We start from the raw sequence: 24,965 nt of genomic DNA, 5'->3' as shown, positions 1-24,965 counted from the left end.
TGTCTTATGTTATTGAGTTTGCATGCTTTCCGGAAGTTGTACTTGTACACTTGACATACCTTTCACACCCACTGCTATAACCGTGGTTTCATACTCTCCTTGACTCTCTAGGTGGCACCTGTCTACATCCCTCCTCTGAAGGAATTCCTAATGATTTTCCCCAGTCTCCCACTAAAGCCTGGGGTTTTATTTTCTGACTCCCCCAGTCTCTAAAGTTTCCCCGTCTCTTCTTGCCCACCCCAAAGCCTTACTATGTCTTTGTTTTTTAAGATGGGCAGTATACCCAGCCCTGTATTCTTTCCTGCACACTTTGCAGTTATGGGCTTATACCAAATGGAGGGCAGATGACACTCAGAAAGGGAGGGGCAGGGTGAAGGGAGCTTTGCATGTAAAGGTTCTGGTAGTTTCTGTTGTGTGGGGTCTCAGCTCACAGGCCAGGATCTCCTCGCACTTGGCTTTTTTTAAGCAGCTGGATCATCTTAAAATATCTCTTTTATTTGCAGGAGAAGAAATTCGTCAGTATCTAGTTGGACCTCGGGGCCCACCAGGACCTCCTGGACCAGGAGTAGATGGAATGTCTCTGTCACTGGATTATGATGAGTTGACCAGACGGTTTATTAGCTACTTGACAAGTAATTGTCTTTATTAGTGTGCTTTTGTCTCTGTTCCTATAGAAACTGACCAAAAAGCTCATGAAGTCAGTAAAGATCTTTTAAGTGTTGACTAATCCCTAAGTATAGAGACCTCCTTACAGGGGTTGTGATAGACTTGTGAGAGAACAAAGATGTCCCATATCTAAGATATTATACACAGACACTAGAAGTGAGTTTTGCTTTGCTAAAATCTGATCTTAGGTACATCACTTCACCTTAGCCAACTTAGAAGTCCCGTCAATGCCTTTTTAACTTTGAGAAGTTAACTTGAAAGTGAAACAAATTCTGCCTCTGTGCTTCACTTTCTTTCTTTCATCCCTTGTAAAAGTCTCCCTGAACCACCCTAGGAGACTGGATTCCATCAATGAGCTGCTCCAAAGATGATGAGCATTTGCCTTCTGACTCTGAAAGAAGGAAAACACTGTTTAACAGCAGCACCCCAGAAGCTTAAGCAGAAAATCTGCATTTCATCAACAAGGACATTTCATAGAATCAAATCACAAAGATGCAAAATTTTGCAACAGAGCCGCTTGCAGATAGGCAGGCACAGGGAAAGCAACACATATGTCTTGTTAGTGGGCTCCACAGATGAGCTGCATGTCCTGGCAAGATTAATGTTGGAGGTTCGTGAAACATGCTGAGCTCTTGCTAAGAATAGAGGTGGAAGCCTGATGCCTGCCTGTCTGTATCTTTGTATTTGGATTAAGGGGAAGCTTTAAACTCCCATCAAGAAAATGGCTTAATCCCTGCTTCTTAGCACAGAGGCTGGTGGGAATGAACCACAATGCAGAAAGCTCTCCTGCATTACCTGCAAGCAAGCCCCCTCAACCTGTCTGTCCACACTACAACACAGCCTGTTGTGATAACATGGTACTGTTGGATATGTTTGATTTTGCAGGTTCTGGTATGAGCATTGGGCTCCCTGGACCACCTGGGCCTCCAGGATCACCAGGAATATCTTACAGTGAACTGACAGCATACCTGAGAAGTAAGCCTTCTTCTTGATCCCTGATACAGGTTCCTATATACCCACAGGATCTTTATACAGGCTTATCCACACTAACAAAATTCAGTAAGTGAAGGCACTGCAACAGAGGTCCCTGCCACCACCATCCCTTATCTGCAAATGATTCATTTCTAAGTGCAGAACTTCCCCCTTGAGCTTTCACCACAGATAACCCTCTATAAGTCTCCACAGTGACTGCCTCTGCCTTAGCAGCACTGTGCTCTGGCAGGACCACAGTGAGTGGCTGCAGACAGATCCTGAGATCTTGTGGAGTGTGATAGCATACAAGAACTTCTTATGTCACTTCTAAAAAGTAGGTCCATATTTGAAAATATGGACTTTGACACATTTTGGGGTCTTCTGACTCCTATGTTATGACATCTCCATTCAAGGAAGTGAGGCGTGCTAGGAAGGCTGTGCTGGGCACTGGGGAGTAAAACGTATCTCATGCTTGGTTTTAGTTGGCATTGTCTGTATTGTCAGGGAAAGTTCATCAGGATTGCAGTGGTTTGAGTAATATCTTTCCTTGTGTCTTGCAGACTCTGAATTCAGTGGTCTTGTTGGACCCCCTGGGCCTGCAGGGCCCCCAGGACCCCCAGGGATCCCTGGATCATCTGGCACCTCTCTGGAGGACATCTCTGCTTACCTACAAAGTAAAGCACCTACTTTTCTCACAGCTGGCAAGGAGATTTTGATAGAAGGGACTGGGCCTGAGATTTAGCTTACTAGGGCCTGTGACTGCCCTGTGAATAAGGTCACTTTAAAATCTCATCAACATCAGCTGGAAAGGACTGGGAGTTGGGGTTGGAGCGTTTAAACTTTTAACCATGTGTCCTGCTTTTATCAGTATTCCGTATCATGACATCGTGACATTTTCCTTCTTCCCAGTGAAAGGGGTCTTTCCTCCCCCATCCCTTTCCTTTTCTCTCACTGTCAAAATCATTCTTTTCTCTTCATCTCTCAAGGTGTTGGATATTCTTCTATCTCTGGCATCCAGGGCCCACCTGGCCCTCCTGGCCCTCCAGGACCACCAGGCTTCTCAGGAACTGGCCTCCTGTCCTATGCTGACATCACCCACAGTGACGAGTTCAGGAGTGAGCTGATCCAGTACCTGAAAAGTAAGGGGACACTGTCCATCCCTTCTGCACATGTCCCTAGCCATGCTCTGCCTTGTGTAGGCTGCTGGATCTGCTGCAGCTGAGACAGCCTTCCCTGAAGGAATGATGGAGCAACACTTCATTCCTACAGGCTTATTGCTTATCCCAGTACTTGCCTTGCAGGCCGTAGAGAGACAACAGTTCACTCTGTAGGCAGGTCTCCTCTCAGTCCAACTGCAAGACCAAAGTCCATGTTGTGAGCCTAAAGGAACATGCACTGTGCAGTTAAAAATGACCTGTACTGAACAGTGAGTTGTTAGCAAGGTCATTTGCAGACCTTTTCTATTGGGAAAGTGTTCTCTTTGGTGAACATCTTCCTGCAGAGCAAAGGATGATGTGAAATTTGGAGGGAAGCAATGAGCCAATTGTGAGCGGCATTGGTGTGGGCTCTCGTGTTGGCAAGTCATCCAGGGGGGTCTCTCAGCAACAAGAGAATGGCCTGTTTTTGGGAGAGTGGTCACAGAATGCTGTTCAGAAGAGGTGCTGTGCTTGGCCTGAGAGGAGTGCACCCCCCTCTGCAATCACTGTGCAGGTTTCCACGGTGAGGTATCAAAAACTGTGGGAGAGATGGGGGTAGAGAAGTATGTCAGGCCTGTTTTCCCATCTGTAGAGATTCAGGTCGGTATATGTGCCTGCTGCCTGAAGCATGGCAGTGGATGAGGGTTACTGCAGTGATTGTCAGTAGAGCTTCACACTCCAGTCTTCATTCAGATTGTAGCACATGACATCTGTGAAGCATGGGAGCTCTGGTATCCCAGAGTCCCTGATCTCAGTGTCTCTTCTATTTTGCAGGTGATGAGGTTCGAAGCTACATCTCAGGGCCTCCTGGGCCACGGGGACCACCAGGACCCAAAGGAGATAGTGGTTTGGTGGCTGGGTCTATGTCTTCGTTATACCATGATTCACTGGCTTCTGAGAGGTTGCATGGAGGATCAGTTGGTGCTGAGGGATCCCTTGGAGGATCACTTGGAGCAGGCAGCTCTTACGGCAGCTCCATGAGCAGCAGCATGTCATCATACAGTGCCTCCATGGGCAGTGATGGGTCATTTGATGGGCTGCTGACAGCTGAGGAGTCATACAGGCGATCAGCAGGTCCAGGCAGATCTTATAGCAGCTCCTTTACTGGATCTCTGGATTACAACGAACTGGCTCGACATGTGTCAGAGAACCTACAAAGTGAGTGTGATAGCTTCTTCTTCTTTTTTTTTTTTTTTCCTGAGCCTTCCTGTTTTGGCACTCAACTCCCAGCTCCCTATGCACGCTGTTACCTGTTCCCTTCCCTTACCCTTCGTGCTTCCTGTAGCTAACCCTTACACTTTCTTGCCCTACCATCCAGTATCAGCTGCTTTCAGATGTCTTTATTTCTTCAGGCCGAGGTATTCTCCAGGACTTAATGTCTTACACTGGACAGGGGCCTCCAGGCCCCCCAGGACCTCCTGGCCCTCCTGGAGTAAGCAGAGTCTTTGCAGCCTATGGTAATGTCACTGAGGACCTCATGGACTTCTTCAGAAGTAAGTGACAAGTTGACTTGGTGTTTCTGCCTCATGCACATGAGGTCTCTCCAGCCTCTTGTGGAGCCAGTGATCCTTTCACTTTTGCATGCTGCAGAAACACAGTCAAAATGCAAAGTTGGAGGCAGATCCTACTTCCTCCTTTGCTGGGAATGTGCAGTCTCATCATTAGGAAGGACATCAAATTTTCCCACTACATGTAGAAAATTAGCCCCCAAGCCCCCAAAAGGCCACTGAGCTTACAGCCCATGTGGCCCACTTTAAACTGGTTGGACTGGCATGTGCACCGCAGAAAAAGAGAGCTGCTCACTGCTCTCAAAGTCCCCTCTAAGCAGGGACCAGCTCCAGCACAGGTGACAGGCGGGACTCTTGGGCTGGGTGGCAGAGCAGTGCTCATGAAATGAGATCCCAGCCTGCATTTGGTCTATTGAGAATGTATTTGAAAAAACTGCACCTGCTGAGACTAATCCTATTTAACCTAGAGAAATGTCCTTCTGGTGTGACTCACTGCTTCTCTAAGTGAACACACAGTCCTTTGCAGGTGGTTTATCCTACTCACTCATGCTCTCTGTTTTCCTCTCCAGCACACGGTACTGTCCGGGGACCTCCTGGTGAGAAAGGAGAGCGGGGTTATCCCGGCCCCAAAGGTAAAGCTTGCCATCCTTTCCCTTTCAAGCTCTATAATGCCAGTAACTTCTTGCTGCCCAGGAAGTGGCACTGTGACCAAAGGGATGTTGGAACCAGGCTGCTCTTTTGGTCAGAGCCTCCATAAGGCAGTACTTTTTCAATCTCAGCCCAAGCAGCAGCCTAATTTGCTCTTCCTTACTCTGACCTATCCCAATCATGCTTGTGGACAAACTTGGTTTTCTCATTCCTTCAGGTGACCCTGGGCCGATGGGCCCACCAGGACGCCATGGGCAGAGGGGACCAAAAGGAGAGAAAGGCGAGAAAGGTATGGACATCTGCCATCCCCAGGGGATGGGGAGTGGGAAATGCTGACACAGCATGGGTTGGTTTTCTTGGTTGCTTCATGGTGTAGTGTTTTTTGTCTTTTTTTTTCCTACATGAGTTCTTCAAATAACCCTCCTTTTGACTTTCTCCTTGTCCCCAGGTGAACAAGTGTATGGTGGCAGAAGGAAAAGAAGAAGTGTTGGAGTTTAAGGAAAGAGCAAAGTCAGTTCTGCACCGGGCAGCATCCCTAGCAGCTCAGAGATTTCATGTGGATCTTCACTGCCTTACTGCTAAAATGTCCTTGCCAGCCAGCTAAGTACTTAGACTTGATAGTTCAGTGTTTCTGCTGAGATCTGAATGGCTCTTTTACATGTGTCCAGAGTTGATCTAGTGTGGATGTTTCCTCCTGCTGTGAATGTGTGGCTTAGAGCTGCTGAGCCCATCCAGGTTTGTGTTTTTGTGCTGACAAGGGCTTCCTGCTCCCCTCAATCCAATCTTGTATTATTCCCAGCTACATAAAAGCTTGTTTTAAACAACTAGCCACGTATCCAGCAAAAAAAAAAAGAAAAGAAACCCTCCCCATACCAAACAAGTGGTAAGAGTCAGACCAAAAGCCATGCAGGAAGTGCCAGGACTGAGCTTCCTGAGCACATCCTTGTGCTGGCTGTTGTGGGGGGTACCTGGTGCATCAGGTGCTGGTGGCACTGAGCAGGGTCCTGGCTGGAGCTGGGAGTGCTTTCAGATCTCTGGGGTCAGCACCTGTTGTCTCCCCACTTGTGACCCACTTAGGAAAGCGGTTCCTTTCCAGCTCTTCAGTTTTTCAGTGCTCTGGCATTCAACACGTATTAACCTCACTCCCAATTCTGCTTCCATTGACAAAGTCCTGTTACAGAGCAGGCTGTGGCAGCACACAGGGCACAGCACATGCAAAGACTTTGCAGGGAGTGTGGGCCTCTTGTGCTGTGCAGCACGGCCTGCTGTGACGTGCACAGGTACAGAACTGAAGCACTTTTCTCAAATGTAATTTGTTGACTTTTAAAGAACGTTTTTGCATTCTATTTTTGAAACATTCAGAAAAACTTGAAAATGTAAACATTCCCAATTAAAGTGTGTTTTATATTTCAAGTTTGCCTATCAGTATTACATGGCGTGGTCTGTACCAGAGTCACTGTGACTGTGGGCAGATATGCTGTGGTGTTTGAGTGGTCAATGGTGCCAGTTTTGCTTCATTCTCATCACCAGTATGATACCAAGCAGCCAGCAAGTTGTTTCTTGGGATCTCTGCTTTGCAGTCTTCAGGAGAGTTTGGAACAAGGTTCCATACAAACCAGGTCAGTCTTCAGAGCATACAGCAGCTTGCAGCATTGGCCCATTAAACCTGTGTCCTTCTGGGTCATACTCTTCACCTGGCTCTGCTGAGATGTTTCCTTTCTAATCTATCTTACAAACAACCACAGAAGAAACTCTCTTATGGTCGTGCTTAAGTGCAGCATCTGTGCTCTCATGTCTCAAGCAATGCCAGAGCTACTCAGCCAGCTGTGATGTGCAAGCCAGGCTGTCATGCAGAACAAGGTTTGTGTTCAATCTCTACTCACACACTGGGCTATTCCAGCCAGGGCCCATGCAACCACACAAGGTTAAAGTATTTTTTATCCTCACTTAATAACAAATCATCCCACTCACTCACTGATCACTGAAGTTTATACAAGTTTCTGAAAAGAAAACAGAGACCCCCTCAGCAAACTGTGATTTTTATTGTATTTACAGCAGAATTATTACAATATTCTACAGAAAGCCATGAAATCAAATTACTTTTAAAAACAACAACAAAAAAAAACCAACAACCAAAACTGTTGTATGGCTGCTACTGCAAGCTCATTTCCATGAGCTAAACATACAGAGATCCTTTGCCAATTATTCATCCATCTCATGTTATTTGGTTGCTTCCTGTAAGGCAAAACGACTTGGTTTGTTAACACAAAACATTCATCAAACTTCTGGGACAACGTGAGCTTGGAGATGCCCTGGAGTACGAGGTTTTATTACACAACAGCGCTCTGCTTGGCTTTCTTACAGAGACTGGGGGTATGACAGTTCAGCAGCTTTCTCCTTCTGGTTTCTGTTCTTTCCACCATTCTCAGCCTATCTGATAATCTTTAAGAAAGAGGCTTTACCTAGCATGGAAACTGGAAAAGATTTTGGGAATTGAGAGCATCTTAGGGCTCAGTACCTCCTGTCTGCTTTTAGCACAGTTGAAATAGGTGGGCCTATTGCTCATTAGCTGGTTTTAAGCACATTTTAATTAAGAGTTCTTCTGCTTTCTCCAGAGCCCCCAACTGCTCTTATGCAGGAAGTGCAGCAGTTACAGAAAAGATGAGGACTAAAGTGAGAGGAAGGGAATAGAGAACTAAAAGGTCTGCAAACAACATCCCCTTTCTAGCAAGAGAAATGCTAAGAAGTTTCTTTTTCCCTCCTTTTACCTGTTCTCATTTTTTGTAAGACTAAGAAATGTGCCAGGGCAGCCTCAGCTTGTCTGGGAATTAAGGTTAATTCTCCCCAAGAATTAACCAATTCATTATTCTGAATCTGCTATGAAGCTCCTGTTAGAAGTCAGGGAACAGGAACATGTGTGGACACATCAACACAAGGAAGGTTTTCTGAGATCCAGAAGTACAGATCGTGAAGTAAAATATGGGATTGTAAATGCTAATGGCTGCATTGGTGGAGAATTACAGGATGCCACAAACGGCAGAGCTCCAGTAAATGAGGAGACTGCACAAATCTGCATTGGGCAGCAGAGGGGCAGTCTGAGAGAATGGGTCTGACATGGAAGTGTGGGCGAAGCAAAGGTGTGTTGGTGAGTTCCTCCTTACAGAAAAAAATGGCACCCAGTGACATTCATGGAGACCAAACAGCGGCTGTGGGCACAGTGAGGTGGGGGGTGGGGTGTTTCAGCAGTGGCAGCAGCAACAGGGAAGACAAGCCCTGTTGTGGGCAGCCATGTGGAATTTTATAAGCATGGCCTACAGGCTCTTGGTCATTGCTGGTATAAATGACAGCTGATGGTGGTGACTATACTGAGAATCGGTACATTGCATCTGAGAGCTTGCTCTATCAAAGAGCTGTATCTGTTGTAGTTTCCATGGAAATAAATGAGAGGCATTACTTTCAGAACAGCCAGATGTAGTAAAACAAAGGTGATCACAATATTTGCTCGTCTTCTGAAGGGTTTGTAGGAAATACAAGATCTGCCAAGAACTCAGCAAGCAAGTACATTGTTCTGGCTAAGGAAAATACACCCAATTTCCTTTGACACTGAACTTCTAACAGTTACTAAAGGGATTATGCGATAAAATAGTAGAGAGATTGGATTTTATATCTCAGAAGAGCTCTTCCGGGCCTACGTGGGTCTAAATTCACTTAAACTGGATTTTCTGGCATTGACATAATAGCATACACCTCCTCTTTCACATTGCCCAATACTGGCAACGACAGTTTTATCGGTTTAAATGTGTGAGTACCTATGTTAGCTCCTGCTATCCCAGAACAAATGTATTTTCACACCAGACATCAAATCCCAGCACAGTTCACATGACTGCAGCTGCTCACCAGCACCCTACAACTCCAGCCCTGGCCAAGGACTCAATAGGACTGCAATCACTACATTCAGTCCCTTCCTCCAACACAGAACTGTTACTTGTCTGTACAATTTACACTTGAGATCAGATTGCAAGAGCATGTGTGAAAAGGATCTTCGAGTTAAAGATTTAGACAGAGGTAACTGCTAAGTGATCACTGGGACTGCCAGCAATGTAAGAAGATAAACATTTATCTGAGAATTTAATGTGGATAAAGGCAGAGGGTACCCAGAATGGGAGACCTGCTGCTTGCCACGTCTACCCCCCAGATAAGTCACAGAGCCTACTGCGTACAAAACTGCAAACAAGTTTTTAAATACAGAGATGAGGATTACCTGCTGATTTTAGTGAGTCAATTTATGATGGTGGAGCTTAGAAAGTAAAGGCCAGAGCCATATTTCACCCTACTGAAGAAACAACTTAAAGAACTCTGTGTTTTGCAACGGATAACATTCCAGATATATGGTTTGTGAATTTACAACCGTACACGATACGCTTTTATCTAATAAAATGCCAGAAATTAGGGCTAGCTAATAAAGTAATTACGCTATCAAAAAGTTACAAAATTTAAATTAAAACATGCATTTTCCAACTGTTGATACTGTGCTGTAAATTTTAAGTGTCTTCAATGACAAAGCAGAGCTTCAGCATCCAGACATTTCAGCATCCAAGTTTTCAACCGCATCTGATTCAATTCCTATGTCAAGAGTTCATTCACATGCATCAGTTCTGTTCCCATGAAATGAACACCGTATGACGTTCACCAGCCGTGCATTTAATGCGAGCCAGCAAAACAAATGTTGCAGATGATGCCCCAAGAGAATCGGAAGTTAGGCCTCAAATAACAGGAAATACTATTTTACAAATACAAAGTACAGTTTACAGTACTGTCTCGCTATGACTGCCACCAAAAGGAGTGCAGTAAAAGTGACCCAATACACTTTTATTTCCCTACCAACTATATAAGAAACATTTCAGACTTTTTTTCCACTGCAGACCAGTCAGGTAAATAACTTATTGTACATCTATCAACTTGAAAAATAAAAACCATCTATGTTAGTACATGGCAACACAAAAGCCAAAAAAAAAAAAAACAACAACCCAACAACAAAGAAAAACAGCTTCATTAAGAATTCTGTCTATATATTTAACTTAAATCTTTCTATAAAATAAAAGGACTAAAACAACAACAACAAAACAACCAACTCCGACACTTGTCATCAAATCAGACTCCGCCATGGTTACCTGTGAATATGACCAACCACCTCCATGCTCTGATGGAGTTTAAACAAACAGGCTTTGGTGAGAACAGAAAGATGGCTCTACCCTTTCCAGGTACGGTTAGAGAGAACACGTGCATTGTGCACACTGCTTTCTAAAAAATACATTCTACAGGTTTTCCATTTGTAGAAATAACCACCTGTAATAGCTAAGGAAATTAATAAACCGTGTATTTTAAAGTTAGCATTTCTTTCACCTTTACATATTTTAGTGCAAAATATTTTAGGGTGAGGATTTACAACAAAAATGGCAGTAGCAGCAAGAAATCTTCTGTTTTGTACAGTAACAGCGATGCAATGGAGTATTTGCTTTGTTTTTAGATGACAAAACACCCTGTGACCAGGATTAGCATACCAAAGTGTTTCAGGCACTGTCTTAATTAAACTAGCACCCCGTTTCATTATTCATGTCCAGAACTGATGGACAAAACACATAATGGAGATCAGCTCAGTTTAATTTACACCGGAGGTTTCTCTTTTAAAGAAGCTGCAAAGGCTTTTACTGTTACCTGTACTGTGGTGTAAGCACAGGGGATCGTTTTTTTGGTTATTGGCATGCTCTGAGTCATCAGCTTCAGTCCTTGCTCTGAGAGCATTGCTCAAGACTGTAACGTTTTAAACCCCTCAGGGCAGTTTCAGTTATGGAACTCATCTTGTGTAGAAATGAGACACTTAAGAACACAGTAGCGTAACTAATATTACACTGTTTAAAAATTCACATAAACATTTTTTTTTATGATGAGAAATATTACAATTCCTGTTCTAGACTTTCTTTAAGTCAAAACCACGGATAACTTACTTTGAGACCGAGATAAAAAAAACAACAACGTGTTCTTGAAACATCTGAAGGACGTCACATTACCGCTATGCAGCAACTCCTTTTCTCCTTTCTTCCATTCAAAGAAATAATAATAATAAAAAAAAAGTGATCGTGACACTGATTGCCTCCACCGAAAACAAAAAGCGCCAGGTCCTTTAGCGCTGCAATTAGATCGTGTTAGATGACAGGGATGAAGAAACAAACAATTCCAGATATGAAAAACCTGCAGCAGTTCCCAGAGTTATGACCCAGTCGAGTGAAGGCTGGGGATTGGATAGAATTTGGAAATGCGGCTTTGTGTGGAAGGGTTAAGGCATTCGGATTCTCCAGTCATTTTAAAGAAAACTTCCTGTTCCTGCAGTTTTCTGGCAAATTCTTCTTCCAGAGTCTAAGAACAAAATCAGATTGTCAAAGGGGGGTAAAAGCAAAACACAACAAGACTATTAAACCGCTGCCACTCTGATGTGATGTAACTGCATGCACCACTGTAAAAAGTTACCTACAATTATCAGATTGCAAAAGCACCACGTCCTGGCAATGTAAGGACAAACATCATCTGCCTGTAGGTTATTCTTGAAGTTGTAGGAAACTCTGGTGCTTCCCAGTTTGAAAATCAACTACCACAACCACTCTGTTTGTTACTGAGCACTCAGTTGTTGTAACGTTCTAATGGCTGCTGAGATACATTCCTAACCCAGATTTACTTCAGCCATTTCATGTGGAAATACATACTCATGCCCTGCAAGAGGGACGCAGTAAGGCCTGATAACATGCATGCCTTTCTCACTGCACGTATTTTATCTTCTTTCATTACACATTGAACTGTGGCAGTTTTGCACAGTACCTTGGTTTTCCTCTGCGTTATTTTTTGTAATGTCTGCATTTGCAAGATTGAACACTTCCTTATTTTCTGACTCAGGACTGCTGCAATTTACCTTTTTTCTCGGTCTCAGTTTCTCTCTCCATTCCTTCAGTTCTTGGCTGTGCTCTTCATCCAGTTCTTTGAGCTTCTGAGTCTCGTGTTCAACCAGTAGATGGCATTTTTCATTCTTAAAACAAGATAAAGATAATCCTTGTAAAACTAATTCAGATTAGACAACTCAGTGTTGGTACAGTGACATATGTTGTCCTAATTCCTTTTAATTAGCTTATTCTGTGTAAACACTGACGTACATAATTACAAGATAGAAGTATGTTACAAGGTTGCATTATCAAAAGCTGATCTTTCCATCAGAACCAATTGAGATAAGAAATAGTCGTAAATCCACACTGTTGACTGCCACTAAGGGAGCAGCTGACAGCGTCAGTCAGAACTGCCTAATACTAATAGTGCTATTTGAGGTCATGCAGCATTTCTGCTTTGCTTTCTGAAGGAAGATTTTATAATTTATAAAAACTGATAACATTAGAAAGGAAGCAGGGTTTGCAGCATAGGAGCTGAGTATTTCAATTGTCAGTGCTAAGGAGCTGAACCTAACAAACAGGGTCTAAAGCGTGGGAGGTGCTTGCACTGAAACAGCTTCAGAATCACCCTGTAATGAGAAAGGAAATCAAATCACACCAGCTTCCCATTGTATAAGTTGTACAGGCACTTGCTTAACTTTCAAACTTTGAAGCTTGGCAAAAATACAGTTAAGTATTTGGCTGCATGGAATCTTTGTATTAAGAGCGGTTGGCAGCCCTTAAAGCCCTTCTTGTTTCCTTGTTTCTAGAGTTACAAGCCTAACTGGGTCTGAAAAAAAAAGGAAGAAAAAAGAAAAACCAGGAATAAAAAGCAGTTGGCTACTCCTGAGTGCAGCTAAGGGCCAACTTCTCTTGGTTGGAGGCTCAGAGCAGCCCTAATCTGCTCAATTTTACTTGAGCTGATTCTCACACAGGTTCCCACAGTACTTGGGGTTTTACTGAGCCGTATTAGTAGCACATCCAGGGGCTGCATTTGCAGGAGGCAAGAAAAGTGATCAGTAAATTTAGCTTCCTTGGCCACTGAAACATTTCTTTATGCCAAGGTTATCAGCAGGTGATCAATTAATACGTTAAAACTGCCTTGAGTCCTTGAATGGAACAGAAGGCCTTAGCCTTTAGTATACAGTAGCTGCTTCTACCAAAAGCATACCAGAACTGACATCAAATTCCTTGCTGTAAGGAGAGCATTCCTTCTAAATACCTTCCACAAGCTCAAGCATAAATGGCACCCTGCACTTTGTAAAGACAATTTACTTTGAATGCCTTGTGGGCAGTGCCTGGTGCTGCCTACTGCTGTTGTGATTACTGACATTTGAGCAAGAGCAGGTTAAAAGGAGATGCTGCCTACACAGAACAGCACTAGGATCTCGGTAAATACTCTGAGAGTGATCATTTGCTTATGGCTCATGCACTTCTGAGGTATAAAATGATTTCTTAGTAATGCAAGCTTCTGAGTCTGGTTGAATATTATGCTGCAGGCCTTTGAAAGCAAAACTGAAAGAATTCACATCAAGAAAAATGCAGGAAAAACCGTTTCAGGTTAGTAACAGACACAGGCAAAGCAGAATCTTCCCACTGGATGTCCATCTACTATCATCTGTTTTTACCTGTAGCTGATGCAGTTCTCTGATGTTTGCTTCACACTGCAACTGAAGGTCCCGCATTTGATTTTCATGTTTCTGATGCTGTGCCAGTCTTTCATTTTTCTGCCTCTTTTCTTCTTGGATTGCAAACTACAATCGAAAAGACAATTTAGATTATGTCCCTAGAGAGAACAATTTATCTGAATGGAACAACTGTACATGACAGGACAAATACGTGTGGCATACAGTATTACTGAACTGAATGATTCTACTATATTTAAATATTTTAATGGCCCTGAGGTGCAGGACTTTGTTGAACTTCATGAGGACCATGTCTGCCCCCTTCTCCAGCCTGACTGAATGGCAGCAGAGATCCATACATCAACCTAGTTTTGTACCATCTATGAACTTACAGAGTGCGTTCTGTCCCATGATCACTTTTGTGTTTATGTCACATCAAGCATTTACACCATTAAGATCATTTGTATTAATTACCTGCTTAATTTTTTCACGATCTTGATCTGGAGAGGCTAATGAATTAATTCTTAAACTTTTCTTAAACATAGCCATTCGAGTCTTTGCTTCACTTCGCTGGATCTTAGGCAGCCTGGCTCTTTCCTGAGTTTGCTTGTTCTTTAACTCTTCAATAAGGCGTTGGTTGTATCTCTGCATTTGTTCCGTTTCCTAAAACATTAACCACATGGAAATGTTGCTGAATACCTCTTACATTAGAGCATTCACATCTCATCAATGCACATGTTGTCTGAGTCTTTCTTTCAGGAGAAATGAGACTCAGCCCTTGTGATACCAGAGGGGCAGATGAGGTCTTCCTTGAATTCTGGAGAGCTCTGGATCATGCTCAGCCCATATAAAATTCTTTAATGTTCTAAGAAAGACACTTTACAATGGTTGCTCAGCTCCTGAATTATATTTTCAAGGTGTCTGTGCTATTCAAGGAGAAGCTTCAGTGGAACAGAACTTCCAAATGAAAGCAGCAGCCATAATGGGGATTAAAATACCAATGCCCAAGTATATACATGTCAGTTTTCAGTGGAGGCCAACTCTGATCTAATGAACAAGGAAATCCTATTGTCTTGCTCTTCATTGGGTTAAGTTTCCAAGAATTGTATTCCTTTATTTACTATATATTATATTAAAAAATAAAAAGTTAAATGCCCCGTAGAAAATGTGTTGCCTTCTGGGCTTTTACAGGATTTAGCTACACAAAGGTAGATTTCAGTACTTGCCCAAAGCTCATCTAGTTTCTTGTACTGCTCATTGAATTCCAAGGTGATTTACTAGTGAGTGATTTATTTAACCACAAGCCAAAACTCTACTAAATTTTAGGCACAAGCGCTATTTGTTATTTAGAATAGCAAAAGGGTGGCGGTGGTTTTGTTGCCATTTTGTGGATTTCTTTTTTAAAGGAATCAAATGGTAAAAATAAGACCCCTCATACTTCAGTTTACCCCTGTTAGTGCAGCAAGATCATGGTTTATCCTTATTCCAACAGAAGGTACAGGATCTATGCAGCAATACCCACGTGGGTATCGCCTTAAGCAAACAGCTACCACAGAGACTGATTAAAATACATAAAGGAGATGATTATACACAACAGAAAGTGTCAAAGTCAACACTGACCTTTTCATGCCTCTTAAGCAGCTGATGCCTCTGCATGAAGTACTGATCCTTGAGTTGCTGTTTGAGGAGTTGGTGTTTCTCTTGTAGATGTCGTTCCTCCAGCTCCCAAATCGCAGCTTCACGAGCTGAGGGGAGAAGGCAGGTTCAGAAAGTGCAGCACAATCCTTTCTAACCCACCTGCAAGTGTATGTTCAAAAGTGGCCTACAATCACATTTTAAGAGTGATGCTATTCCTTAAGCACATGTTTTTGGTACTGTTCCATATCAGTGTTTTATTGAAATGCAGCACAATAACTGCCTTTAAGGAGAGCCTCACCTCTCATGAGCTGCTGTTTGCTGTTGAGGCAATCTCGTTCAATGGTGGCTAGTTCTGTCTTTTGCTGCTGAATGATTTTCTTCAGAGATGCATCCAGTTCTTGTTGCTGCTTCTGCACAAACTCCTGCTCCTGGTGGAAAGCAATGAATTAAATACTGTACTTCCAGCTACATGGCATTTCAATGAAATTCCCAGTTCTCTCAGAATGAGCTATACACAAAAACAAGTTCAGCTACAGAGATCTGAGCTAACATGCCTCAGATACAGAGCTACCAGTTGAATTTTCTACACGCAGAGAAGGCAAGAGAATACTTAATATTTAAATAATACTTTCAGAAATAAGACCAAGGACAGCAGACTAACCAATACTCTACAATTCATTCTGCCTCTCCTCTAAAAAAGCTGCAGTTTAAAGGTAGCAAAGACAAGCATGCTCGATACATAGTTGATCTCAGTTGTATCAACAGTCATGGATTCTTGGATGCAAGAAAACAGAAGCATCAATGATTATTTTTTTTGCTTTGGATTATTAGGTAAAGCTGAGTTATTTATGTGTTAGTTTCAGAATTGTGTCTCAACCTCAAGTGGTTCATCACTTCATTAATGCAAAGATACTGACTGAGGTTTGGGATCCTGTGAGACTGCAAAGAAGACACCCAATGGCTTCTGTGGGAATTGCACTCTGCAGCACTACTGAGCTCAGCATGCCAGAGCTGACCTGGCTCCTCACAAATGATTTGCCATCTGTGTGATGCAGTCTGCATATCATTTGCACCTTCCATTATCCAAGGTACCTTAGGCACTGCACCACGTCATGAGAACTGAGAGTAGTAAGAGTCCCCGTCCACATCACAAGAGCACACCGTTGTATTTCTTCTTTGCAACTATCACGAAAACCCAACCTCAGACTACATCTACTGGCACACAGGCATGCGCACACACACACACCGCAAGACATTAATGCAGATATTTCTAACAGGACATAGAGGTTAAAAAAAAACCACAACAATGGCAGTGTCCTTCCGAGGCAAAACAGGCAGCTGAAGCATTTGCTGTTACACACAGTGAAGTTAAAGATGGCCTGCTGAGTGGGAGATGGTGTGAGGCTGAAAATACCACAGGTGATCACTGCAAGGGCCTCCTGAGCTAGCGATCTGTTTTCTTTTTACTGAACCTTGCTAAGAGCCATCAGCAACATGCAGAACTGCATGTTAATTAAAAATACTTTATATTATGACCAGGAGAATCTTGGTCTTCATTTTCATGCAACGTTACAGAAAAATAGTCAAGTTTTTCATGTTTCTCAGTGGGCAGCAGAGTTAAGCTTACATGGGTAACAGAAAACCAGAGGTGGAATAAGGATCGGGGCTGAGGGTACAAAACAGACTGGGAGGCCAGGTGTGTGAATGACATCAGGCATTCAAATAATCAAATATGTGAGCTGATGGAAAAATACTGCTGTTTCCCTTCCTAGTTGGAAAAGGAGAAAACTAAAAGTTTATTTTGAGCAAGCAGGCATATAATTAATAGCATGTTTAATCTCCTAGTAATCTTTTTATCTGGAAAGTGCAGAGGGACAGCTGCTCTAGTGTAGTCACAGCCAAGAAAAGTTATGCTGGAGATTTACTGTCAATCATTGAAACATCGTTGCTTCCATATCTACTTACAACACATTAAAAAAAACCCCAAAGCACACACAGAAAAAACCCCTCACTAAGTGTTAGCACTGAGGTAAAACCAGCAGTCTCAGAAAGCAGCCATGCAACAAAGATCGTAGACCTTACTCAGGAACATGCTGGATGGTGCAAAAGGCAGGTCTGCCTCTTTAAAATCACCACTTGGTTCTGCCCAGGTTCTTAAACCAATATCTTCACAACCCATAATTTGACTGCACACACAGCATTCAAGTCACACAAGTGTTTCTCACATGTGCTGAACAAACAAACAGCCGAGAACGTTACTGTATCTCGTTTGTGAGAATCTTCAGCGCTCTGCCCAGAGTTAGCGATGCTGTCCTTTTATATATATAGGAATAGATAGATAGATAATGTAGTTATCCACATTTCTGCTAACTCGTTTGGAGGCAGCAGTGAAACTGATCAGCACATATGAGCAGAAAGAGAAGAGAAAACATCTGGGACATGATATAGGGAAATAAAACTTCTTGGTTTGTATTCGGGGACTTACATCCTGCATTTGTGCGTTGAAAAGCGTACATGAAGACAACTGAAAAGACTGAATCATAACCTGAGCAACGCCCTGTGGGACACAATGTACTTCCTATGTCAGAATACAATGAAATATAGTGCTGGTCTTAAAGAAAAGAAGAAATGAGACTCTGCAGTGTGTCAATAATAAACATTTAAAACCTCAGGGTGAATGGAACAAAGTAGGCACAGAGAATTTCTGGATATTTAAGTGGAACATTTGCACTTTGTCTATTACTGCACCATTCCAAGTAAGGATCTTCCACCTTTAAAACTCTTTCTTCAACAAACTGAAACCAGCGAAGGAAACAAAGTCTTCACAAACACTGCAAACATTCAGTTCCTGAATTGTTTCCTTAACAACATCAGAGACACAAATCACCAGCGTGGAGAGCGCTGCAACTCGATCAAATTCTATGCTGGGAAATCCCCTCCTGAGCAGGCCATGTAATCAAACAATATTGCTGTTGTTTTCTGCCAGGTCACTCACATGAACATTTAATCTAAGTTACTCGATCCAAAACTACTCCGTTGTGGGCAAATTTGCTCTTGTACAGGCTACAGCCATCACAAAAGCAGACAGCTCATGTAAAGGCAGAAAGTCTGAAGGCATGAAGCTATGACGTCTCCTAGTTTCCATTCATCTGTGTTTAGGCATTACGTAAATTCATTTGACCTAATCTTTTAGAAGAAGGGGACTTTTCACAAGGGCATGGACACAAGGACTAACAAAAGAAGGGAAGATTTAGATCAAATCTGTTCTTCCCCACAGGGAGGTGAGGCGCTGGCTCTGCCACCCAGAGAGCGGTGGGTTCCCCATTGCTGGAGCAGCCCAAGGTTGGGTTAGATGGCACTCCAGGCCCTGATCTGGTGGGGGCACCCAGCTCACAGCAGGGGCTGGAACTGGACAGCCCTTAAGGTCCCCTTTATCCCAACCATCCCTGATTCTGTGATAATCTGTTGTGCTGCTAGGAATGACGCCTTGTGCTTACAGATTCAATGTATTTTCCACCTCTGTGATTATATTACTCAAAAAATAACTTCTGACTCAAACTTTAACAATTTGATGGACTTCGGGTACTCAGCTCATAAAAGCACTGCAGTGGAACTTGTCATAGTAAAATACAGTTTTTTGGCACACTATACATAACGTTAAGCTTAACAGCACAAACCTGGAACTCACTGCTCCTGCATTTCTACCTGTACTGTATAAGAAGTGAAAGGGAGTATTTGAAGAAAGAGCACACATAGAGTTAGTCTGAGTTAAGTTTCATATTCATTCAACAACAACAAGTGAAATCATGGAGCTGTGTGAATACTGCTGCCTTTTGTATTTTAGTAGCTTGAAGCTGCCGCTGTTACCTGAGCATGCTGGCTTTGTGAAAGCTCCTCTTTCCTGCGTTTCAGGAGCTCTTTTCTCAGCTCTTTTGGTGCTTTCTCCACTTCACAAAAAACCTACAGTGTATATAAGCATGCAGAAGGTGGCGAAAAGAACATTCTCCACAGCAAGCATTATGAACGTAGGACATGCAGATCAAGCACTAGAGGTATACTGGAAAGCAATACTTCAGTGGTAGGGATGTTAGTTTAGTGAAAGGAGCTTAGTGAAAAGAGACAGAGAAATGCATGCTTGAGGTATGCCAGCACAAGAAGGAGATATTTACCAGCTTCTTTTTGCATGCAAATGCTATCCAGTGCTCTCAGAAATGGCAGTCGCTTGCTTTTTCATGCAGCAGCTACAATAGGCGATAGCTGAGAAAACCACCACTTGTAAAAGTGGTATTTTCTTGAAGCACTACTCTAAAAGGGACTGCAGAGTATGATTACTTCACAGTAAGGCTGTGAAAAACTGTTGGAAGCTTAAATAAATCCTCAGTAAAAAGAGCCATTGCTGAAACTATATTAAATATGAATGTATAAGATGCTCTTGTTAAGCGTCACAAACATAGACAACATCTATGCAGGGCAAGTCTTAAAAACAATCACAGAAAAAATATTAAATGGTTGTAAATGTTCAGAAGAATTTAAAAGCGAGAAATACCAACGACTTATTGTTTTTAAGGAAGTTTTCATTCTACGTGCTGGAGTGGAACATTTGTTTCAGTTTGAGACGAATGAGATCGGAATAGAAGAAATCTTCCAAATACAACCTGGCTAATCAGGCTGATGTGCACCTGAATCTCTTAGTTTTCTGATAGTCATTTTGTTGTGGGTTTTGTTTGTTTGTTTTTAAAAGAAACTTTGAAGAATTCCAAAAATGAACACTGCACACACCTCAATAAAGCACGGGTAGCTTAGAGCACCAGCTGCATTTTCCTTCAGACTTTAGTTCGCCCTCTTAAGCTGCAAATACAAAGCCCTACAGCCAGAAACAAATGTCTGTTTGTTTAATGCTGGAAGCATCATCAGAAAAGAGTCCAAATCACCACATGCTATTCCTGTTTCCGTGAAAGAACTGCTTTTAGCTCAGAGCAATATTTAACGTCCTTCCCGCTTTCCCATGTAGGACCCAATCACCAGAAAACAGAAGGAGACTCAAAAATGCAAGAGGTTCCACAAAAAGAAGAAAATGGTTATTTATGAGCATACAGTTCACACTGAGCGCAACATTTTTTTTCTATACACTTTTATACTACGGGATCATTCTATGCAAAAGCATGGACAGTACAGGGTTCTTTTTAAAGAACTCTCTGGAAGTCTAAGAGCAAAGACTGGAGACATTTACGTACAAACAAGCACAACAAAACTGATTCAAGAGTGAAATAAAGCAACTTTTAGGATGCTAAACACACAGAGTTACACTACTCTTATTCAAATCTAAATGAATTAACAGCATAAGGTGTCTGTGTCAAAGGTTACTCACTTTGCCTTAGCACTACTAAATGCTGTTATTAACTGGACAATATTTTAGGCCATCAGATTTTCTCTTAGCTCTCCTTTTGGAGGTAAAGAACAAAACCAACAAAACTGACACTTCAGATAACAGCACACAGGGCTTGGGGAGACCTAAACTCAACCTCTTACCTCCTTCTTCTTGTTCTTCAGCATGTTCTGGAATTTGGACAGCTCTTTTTCCTGCTCAGCTTTGATGCGCTTCGCTTCATCCCGTAACCGATTCGTGTGCTCCTGCTCTAAGCGCTCTATTGTCTGCTTCTGCTGCTTCTCCAGGTTCTCTATTTCCTGGTCGTATTGCCGCTTCTTACCCTATTAAGAAAACAGAAAAGCACAGCTGGCAGGCAGGTTTTAGCATACAAGCTACGTGCCGCATAATGCAGAAACATAACTGTTATAAGCAAGAATGAAAACTGAACCACAGCCATCACAGAAGGAAACGCCTGTATTGTTGCTACTAGCATTCTGCCAACTCCGTCACGATGGCACACTGTAAGGGCACCAAAATTCAAATACTCACTGTCATCTCCTGCTCAAAACGCCTGTACATCTGCTCCCGCTGCTGCAGGAGCTTGTTGCTGAGCTGCTGCTGAGCTCTCTGCTCCTCTTTCTGAAGAAGCCTCAGCTCTCTCAGCTCCTGACGCCTACAAATAAAAAGGAGCAATTCATATTGATGGGAGAACAAAAGAAAATTACGAAAGAGAAAGCACTGGCTGCTTAGATCCAGTAAAGCTAGTTTGGATCCTCTCACTGGGAAACTGTTTGCATTTATTTCTATGGACAGAAAAAAACCCCAACAACTTAGTCCCCAAATATGACCAAAACCAACCGCTGTGTTCAAGACATCGGAATCTCTTGCCAAATTTCCTTTTGGAAAAGCTTACCGCAGAAATCTCATTTCTTCACTCTTGGAGTCATTTTCGGTCACTATTTTGGATGTGGTTACACTCACTTCTACTCCGTCAACAACAAACTTCCGAGTTTTCTTTAAAGTTTTCTTCTGTCTCCTGGTCTCCTGAATGAAGCATAGGGAAATGGGTCTGTATTCAAGCTGTGTTCACTCTTCCTTTTTTCTTCCTTGGTTTAAATTATCTTAATATTAAATTACTGAAGTGCCTGTATGGAGATGTACTGCACAGCAATCAGGGCATCTCCTTATCAAGTACCTAATTTACTCACTGGGAACTTGAAAAATTGTCATGAGATAAAACATTCTTTACTCAAAGGAAAACTGATTATTGGTCATCCAAATTGCCATTCAGAGGAAAAACAACTGGTGAGCCCTGACCAAAACAGACTCAGTTTGATTTTCAAGAGCTGAAGAGTCGCAATTACTGACTGCTTTTGCCTATAATTTTCCCCAGCCAGCAATAAAGGTGCCTAATTGGGAAAAATCAGTGCTGAAAGCCAGCGATGTTTAACTCATCTGCTCAACCGTGCTATGGAAATGAATTTAACTACCAACGCGCTGTAATTTTGGTTGCTTTTGATTTTAATTCTTACATGACAGCAGCCAATACTCACATGATGATGACCTTGCTGACAGAATGGGAGTAATTCCCACTTCTCAGAGCAGCTTTTGTTTTATTACTGGACAAGAGACCCCAGCTGAAACTTTGCCTCCATTGTGTTAAGGCTACCACAAATACATTGAAGTCACGATAGCGCAGCTATTTCAAGTCATCCTTTGTTTGTTTGTTCTTGTGTTTTTTTTCCTACACAGTTACTATCTTAGTGTGGCAACAATCATATCAGTATAAAGATAAAAGTGAAGTTCATATTCAGGAATGTGCTTTATCCAAATAAGCTCATTCATCCCAGCGTTACTGCTGCAGTACAGCACAAAGGAGTAGTGTCTGGCATACACAAACTCGAGACAGTCTGCCTTAGATCTTTTAAATCTAAACATAAACATAAGATGACAGTGACAGGAATTCAACGGGAGATTCAGGCAGCAAAAGAGATTTGTCCTGGTAAAGCAGGGATTCTGAGCAGGGTAAGGCACCAAACCACCCTTCTTGAATATTAGCTCTGAACTACAACTGTGCACAAAACTTTGTGTTTAATAGTTAAACTTTGTTATATATACTTTACTGTATTAGAATATAACCATGAAACAAACTAAGATAATCAGCAATTCTGCAGCTACTTGCTTGGCTGCATAAAACCCAGACAAGTACTGAATGCACAATGCAAAACATCCCCATTCACACACGTTCCTATACTCTACACAGTCATACACATTTTTCAGTCTGTTTTCTTACTTACAAATGTCAAACTTGGAGATGGCTTTAGTATTGCATTTGTATAGGACTCATGTGGGATTTTATATTAAAAATGTTATTGCTTGTACTTACCTGTAAAGATATTGATCCTGTCTCCTTGTTTTTACTAAGGAAACTAGAAATTGACAAGTTCAAATCAATGCTGCTGTTATCAGCTGTAGAACCTGTGCCTGAATCTGCATCATTTTCCTTCAGGTTCTCAGATTCCAGCTGCTGTAACATTTCAGTACTGTCTTGATTATCCATTTTGACCTTTTCATTACTTTCTTCAGTGCTAATACTAATACTGGGGACTGGCGTGAGTTCAGAATCATCAGCTTGTTCATCGGTAGCGCCTTGAAGCTTATTCTTCATTACTTCATCAGGAGAAACTTCTGGTTGCTCTTTTTCTGTTTGAATATTGTTTTCCTGGATATTCTCAGCTCTGCGTTCTGGATTCTGGTCCATCTCAGTCTGTTCATCCACCATTTTATTAGAAATACCCTCAGGTTTGTCCTGTATTGCCTTCTGGCCTATGTCATCTTCTCCAGAGTCTTTGCTCTCCATTTCCTCCGTGCTACTTATTTTACAGATATTCTCATTTTCACTTTCTGCCAGCTTCTTCTCTACTTTGATCTCTTTATCTTGGCTTTCTGATGGAGTTTCTTCAGAGCTGATTATCTCAAGGACCTGCTTAGCCTGACTTTCCACTGGCTTATCCGACGTCTCAGGTATTTTATCCCCATCGCTGATCTGTGTTTCAGCAATACCACCTATCTCCTTAATGTTTTCAATTCCATGCTTTATGAGTTCCTTTTCTTCATCTGACACTTTATCCTCAGCACTAGGCACAGTGTCTGTAGTGACGTCTATTATTGCCTCTTTTTGAGCTTCCTCTTCATCTTCCTTTTGCTCTATGATATTTTCTGCACTGACCTTTTCATTCTCACTCTCTGAGAGATCTGTTCTGATTTCCTCTTCTTTTTCACCTGTTTCCCCAGAAACAGCTTCTCCAGTTTCCACACCATCATCAACTCTAGGTACAACTTGCAGTTCATCTTCCTCTCTTTGTTCATTTCCTATGGCATTTCCTATGGCATTTTCTTCCTCTGTTTTTAAGTTGTGTTCATCCTTTATTTCTGATTTTGTTACAGCATTAAGTTCTTTCCTTCCTTTCTGAGGTTCTGTGTCTTCAGCTGTTTCTTCCAGCCTTTCTGTATTCTTTTCAATTAGCAATATTTTGCCTTGTTCAACTTCACCTGTCGGCACAGAACCATTCTGCACTTTGATATCACCGCCAACACCATCAGGTATGCTTTCAGCTGTTTTCCTAATTTTAATGTCCTGAGAGTCATCTTCAATTGTTTTATCATCTGGAAAGATGGCGTTGCTTTTCTCCTCAATTGCATTACTTTCTGTTTTCTCAGAAAGAGATTCCAGAACAGAGGCATTCTGTGAAAGCTTATCCTCTTCAGAGCTGGCAATGCTAAGGTCAGAAGATGCACGCTTGTCTGCAGGTAGCTGCTGAAAAATTAAAGAAAGACAAATATTTAATCACTTTCAGATTTACTTAAAGCACGGTCAGGCAGTGACAGGCATTCCACAGAATCCTCAGGAGTCTTTATGCAACCCCATTGCTCCTTATTGTATTAGTTTATTTTCCCTGGTAGTCCCATCTACATCCAGATTGGAAAAACGTGTCTTTGTGTCAGTTCAATAGGAAGGATTAATGCGATTTTAATTAGTACTGATAGAATTGTATAGTTCTAGCAATTAGAACTGATAGAATTCAATACTAAGAACCCCTTCAGCTTCATCAAATCTCTCCTTTTGTTCTTCGATAGAAACTTTTCTTTTAAATCACTGTGAAGCTCCATTAAAATGGTGAAAACTTCCAGCGCAGCAAAGTAGTAATACTGAACTGGAATAGAAACAGTTACATAACTGTAGAAACTGCTGTTGCTGAAATCTGAATGATTATCAGATTACATACAGATGTAAAAAAGAATATACCAGTGAAGAATCATTTTAACCATAATTGCTCTTCCAGTGTTCCAGGTGATTACGGTACCTCTGGCTGTAC

General features: G+C 42.1%; 2 protein-coding genes across 6 annotated transcripts in view; one reads left to right on the top strand and one right to left on the bottom strand.

Moving 5' to 3' along the window:
- The window catches only part of COL17A1 (collagen type XVII alpha 1 chain), a 39,770-nt gene extending 33,367 nt beyond the window's left edge, over positions 1–6,403 (top strand). The window contains exons 49-57 of the mRNA XM_015867033.3: positions 504–632; positions 1,552–1,641; positions 2,199–2,312; positions 2,625–2,777; positions 3,609–3,992; positions 4,187–4,327; positions 4,912–4,974; positions 5,208–5,279; positions 5,439–6,403. Coding sequence (XP_015722519.2) covers positions 504–632; positions 1,552–1,641; positions 2,199–2,312; positions 2,625–2,777; positions 3,609–3,992; positions 4,187–4,327; positions 4,912–4,974; positions 5,208–5,279; positions 5,439–5,488 — 1,196 coding nt within the window. The 3' untranslated portion in view covers positions 5,489–6,403. The remainder of the gene's footprint in view (positions 1–503; positions 633–1,551; positions 1,642–2,198; positions 2,313–2,624; positions 2,778–3,608; positions 3,993–4,186; positions 4,328–4,911; positions 4,975–5,207; positions 5,280–5,438) is intronic.
- A 610-nt stretch (positions 6,404–7,013) lies between these two features.
- SLK (STE20 like kinase) overlaps positions 7,014–24,965 on the bottom strand; it is a 43,688-nt gene continuing 25,736 nt past the window's right edge. For 2 of the 5 annotated variants that reach the window (XM_015867035.3, XM_032445342.2), the window contains 11 exons: positions 22,976–24,406; positions 21,503–21,633; positions 21,139–21,262; positions 20,751–20,930; positions 19,089–19,181; positions 15,520–15,649; positions 15,204–15,328; positions 14,058–14,246; positions 13,587–13,712; positions 11,952–12,065; positions 7,014–11,404 (listed from right to left, as the gene is read on the bottom strand). In XM_015867035.3, the coding sequence (XP_015722521.2) occupies positions 11,258–11,404; positions 11,952–12,065; positions 13,587–13,712; positions 14,058–14,246; positions 15,204–15,328; positions 15,520–15,649; positions 19,089–19,181; positions 20,751–20,930; positions 21,139–21,262; positions 21,503–21,633; positions 22,976–24,406 (2,790 nt within the window). In that variant the 3' untranslated portion in view covers positions 7,014–11,257. The remainder of the gene's footprint in view (positions 11,405–11,951; positions 12,066–13,586; positions 13,713–14,057; positions 14,247–15,203; positions 15,329–15,519; positions 15,650–19,088; positions 19,182–20,750; positions 20,931–21,138; positions 21,263–21,502; positions 21,634–22,975; positions 24,407–24,965) is intronic. The other 3 variants (XM_015867036.3, XM_015867037.3, XM_085555248.1) reach the window with 3 other exon arrangements.

This window comes from Coturnix japonica, chromosome 8, assembly GCF_054131305.1.
Source record: "Coturnix japonica strain WE chromosome 8, WE-NBRP24, whole genome shotgun sequence".
Taxonomy (NCBI): domain Eukaryota; kingdom Metazoa; phylum Chordata; class Aves; order Galliformes; family Phasianidae; genus Coturnix; species Coturnix japonica.
Note: the sequence above shows the minus strand (reverse complement) of the source record. Positions and strands in the feature narration are given on the sequence as shown.